The sequence below is a fragment of the Echinops telfairi genome, unplaced genomic scaffold (genome assembly GCF_000313985.2).
Source record: "Echinops telfairi isolate 266 unplaced genomic scaffold, ASM31398v2 ScPeMD7_655;HRSCAF=1070, whole genome shotgun sequence".
In the NCBI taxonomy this organism is placed as follows: Eukaryota; Metazoa; Chordata; class Mammalia; order Afrosoricida; family Tenrecidae; genus Echinops; species Echinops telfairi.
The window spans coordinates 25,641,406-25,645,200 of NW_022104553.1; the positions used below are offsets into that span (position 1 = coordinate 25,641,406).

The 3,795-nt window shown below is 55.5% G+C and overlaps 1 protein-coding gene across 1 annotated transcript in view; it reads left to right on the top strand.

The window, feature by feature from the left end:
- Window positions 1–3,359, top strand: part of NOVA2 (NOVA alternative splicing regulator 2) — a 34,269-nt gene extending 30,910 nt beyond the window's left edge. Inside the window, exon 5 of the mRNA XM_045292666.1 lies at window positions 3,334–3,359. Coding sequence (XP_045148601.1) covers window positions 3,334–3,359 — 26 coding nt within the window. The remainder of the gene's footprint in view (window positions 1–3,333) is intronic.
- The last annotated feature ends 436 nt before the right edge of the window (window positions 3,360–3,795 follow it).

The window sequence follows — 3,795 nt, forward strand, 5'->3', positions numbered from 1 at the left end:
GGCACTTGATGATGACATCACTGGAGGCAGTTCACCGGAGGCGACTGGCTGTGATGAAGAGAGGGGCAGGCGTCCCCCATGGTGTTTTCGCGGAGCCCTTTCCCAAAGGTCAGGGAGATCATGGAGGCACATACTCCAGGTCACTTCCTGGGATGTCACTGGGATGAAGCATTCCACTTCCCAGATGGGCTCACGGCCGATCTTCCCAGGAAGAGTTTAAGGGTGACTCGAATCCCACCTGGAAGACTCTTAAGAATATAAAGACCCAATAATACAGTTAGGGTTGGGCGCCACCATTCAAACGCCCCAAGTCTCTGAACTCACCCTAGCAGGGTGGGTGGAAGATGGAGATAGTGGAAAACTGTTCAAGACCTTCCCCCCTCCCCCCACTCCCACCTTTTGTATGCATGCTTGTGTCTGCGTGGCTTTGTTCCATTGAGTCTGATGAGCCCAGTGTGTGTGTGCGCGCGCGACTCTGTCAGGCCAGCATGTGGCTCGGTCGTAGGGTCCAGTGAGCTTGGGTAGGGCCCTTTGGGCCGGGATGCTTTGTGGGGGAGCTTGGGCTCCATGGCATTCTGGTGAGCTGGTGTCTGAAGGGTCAGGACGTTTTGGTGTGGCTCACCGTGGGCTCTGAGGAGCTGGGACATTGAGAAGGCATCCAACAGGCCTGGCAGCCCTGAGAGTGAGGTCTTTGTGGTCTGCTCTGAGCACCTATTGCTGTGCTGGAATTTTAGGATTTAGGATAGCTGAGACCCACCCACCTTCACCCCCATCAAGATCCCCTTGCTCCTTTCACCCACCCAAAGCAGGGTCTCTAGAGCCCTAGTTTCATCATCAGCATTTCTGGGGGAGGGGCACCCCATGCCCACTTTCTCCTCCATTTGCCCTCCACCCCCACCCCAGGTCTTCCATACCTTCCTCTTCTCTGTGGCTTTGGGGGCCAGGCCTCCTCCTCCTTCTTTCTCTCTCCAAATAAGTAAATAAAGGAGGGAAGAAAAGCCACTGAGACCATCCCCACCCCCCCAAAGCCAGGGGAGAGACACACACACCCCCTTTCTCCTCGCTAGAGGGCCATCCTGAAATCAAAATGTGAAAATCCCTAGAAAGCAATAGCCCTTGGGGTACCTTGCACTGACTCTCCGCCCAGCCCTTCCACCCGAGGGGAAGCTGTCCCTGGGGCATGGAGGTGATTGTTCTCTGTGCATCTCCGTGGGGGAGGGCTAGGCCCCATTTCCCCCCACCCCCACTCGTCCGCTCCCCTCCCACCCCTAATCTCCAGACTGACCCCGAATGGAGATCTTTGTGCCAAAACAATTCTTGATGTAACTTGATGTACATATCTTCTGCAGGCGGGGCGGGGAGGGGGGGTGGCTCTTGGAGGCAGGGTGGCTCTGTGGGCCATGGTTCCCCTCCACCCCTCAAAAAGACCTTAAGAGTATTTCCCACTGTCTCCACTCACGCCTGGGTATTGCAGTACCTAGCTGTGATAGCCTCCTACAGTTCCCTGCCCCACCCCCACCCCCACAAATCCTCAAGAGTAGGGGAAGAAGCCAGAGAGAGGTAGTTAGGAGGTGTGTGCCTGGGAGTGGAGTGGGGGTGGGGAAATCTGAACGTGCTCATTTGCATCTCATTTGCATCCTCAGCTACCCTGGACTTGACCAATGATGCTTCCTGTAGAACCATTCAGGGGAGGCAGGATCCCAGTCCTTCAAGTCAGGTTCTCCCCTCCCTCACACTGCTGGCTCAGCTCTTTCTCTTTCTCTCTCTCTCTCTGGGGGCTGGGCCTCCTGAACAGTGTTTCCCTGGGGTGTCTGTGTCCCCACCTCCTCATTCTCATTTCTTGGGGACCCTCTCCCCTCCAACCAGGGCTATCACACGCGGTAGCCAGCTAGCTCCGTGAGTTAGTTGCCTCACCATGTTCGTGAGTGAGGAGCCACACTTGTACCTTTCCCCCCATTTCACCCTGGGAAGGAACGTGCTCTGCAGTCTTCCCCATCCCTTGAGAGCCCTTCTGTCATCTGACCTCAAACTTCTGTGCTGCAGTTTGTCCAGAGGGGACACTGACATGGCGTCAGGGATGGGGATGACTGGAAATCCCACTGCCTCTCTCCCTACCCCACTGGCCCATCCGCTCTCAAGAGCCTGATGGCCTCCCTGCACCCTCCTCCTCAGCACCCGGTAGGTGCTTAATAAGTGTTTGCTGCGTTGAACTGTCTCCCTGTCCCTGCCCATTGGCCCTTCAACCCCTCACAGCTCACCCCAGCATCTCCCACTTCCTTTCTCTGGCTTCCTATGAACTTTCTGTTTTGGCTTCGTGTGTCTGTCTCCCATTGTTGTCTGTCCTGTCTCTCTGTCTCCCTCCCCAACTCAACTCTTACCCCCCTGCGGCTGCGCACCCCTTGCCCCTCCCCCACCTCACTTCCCCATTGATTAAAACAAGAAAAGTGCCAAACTTGCTTGGAACTGAGCCGCTCTGGAGGGAGAGGACCTCAGAGAGAGGAGAGGCGATCGGGCCATCTCGCAGAAGGCTCTCAAGAGGCATTGAAAAAAAAAGAGTCTGTGAACACTTAGCTAGACTGGGTCCCCCCCTTCCTCATCCCTCCCATGCCGAGTTTTTCTTAGACTCTTTGTAAGAAAAGAAGAAAAAAAAAGACAGAAAAAAAATGTTCTCCCTCTTCAACTAACCCTTCTACCTTCCTTTTGGATCCCCCAAATTCCACCAGCCGGGGAGAACCCCATTTGCCTCCTTGGGGACAAATCTGTAGAAATAGCGTGGGGAGATGTCAGACCCCGCCTCTGCTGGCTCTAGGGGCCAGTGCCAGCTGAACTGACCGAAGGATCTCGAAGCACTTATGAGAAGAAGGGGTTCAATGTGCCAAATTCATCTTCATCCCCCACCTTAGGGGGGGCTCTGAGCCAACCTGCCCCAAACACCTTCTTCCACCCTCTCCCAGACACCTCTCCACGGGCAAAGAAGCTTCATTGCAATAATTAGTAGGAGGCGGGGATCCGAAGGTGACAATTGTGCTATCTTTCTATGCCCTGGACTTGGCTGTGGGAACCATGGGTATCCCACGTGGCCCTTGGTAAGAATAGACTTACAGCTAGTCGGGGAACGTATACTTGGAACAATACGGTACCACTCTTCTCTTGCGTGGTACCCATTCCCTCCTTGACACCCTCTCCACCCCGCAAAATCTCTCATTATCCCTCGTGTTTTATTTCTCCTGCCTATTCCTCCTCCTCTAGTTTGTTTCTGCATGGTGGCTAACTGTTTGCAAATGTGAGAGGAAGTCCCCCCACTCCCTGCACAGATGTTTTGCTGTTTCCCAGCGAGATTTGAGGTGGTGGTAGACTGAGCCAGTCCCATCTGGGTGCTGAGGAGCACGCACCATTGCGACAGCCTGGGCAGGCTCTGCACCTGCGTGGGCAGGCTGCTGCAAAAGCCTGAACTGGTTATCAAGAGGGAGAACGGGATCGCCGAGTTTCCCTGTGAGTGGGTCAGGGACCGGCGTGGGTTTGTACGCTCTGCTTGAAGTCGGGACGCTCCGCCCTGCCACCTGATCCCTTCTCCACTGCAGTCCGCTGTCTGACACCGGTCAGGGGAGGGTTTCCGGTCCTTGGCGCCGCTGCGGTTGTCCCGAGAGAGTGTTGGTGGCACAGGGAGATGGGAGAAGTCTCTGAGGAGGTGGGGTGGGAGATGAAGGCCGCTGGTTTTTAAAGCCACCTAAGCCAGTCCAGGACATTCTTGTCTCCCAGAGATAATTGGGGGGAACTGCCTAGCCCCCCTCCCCC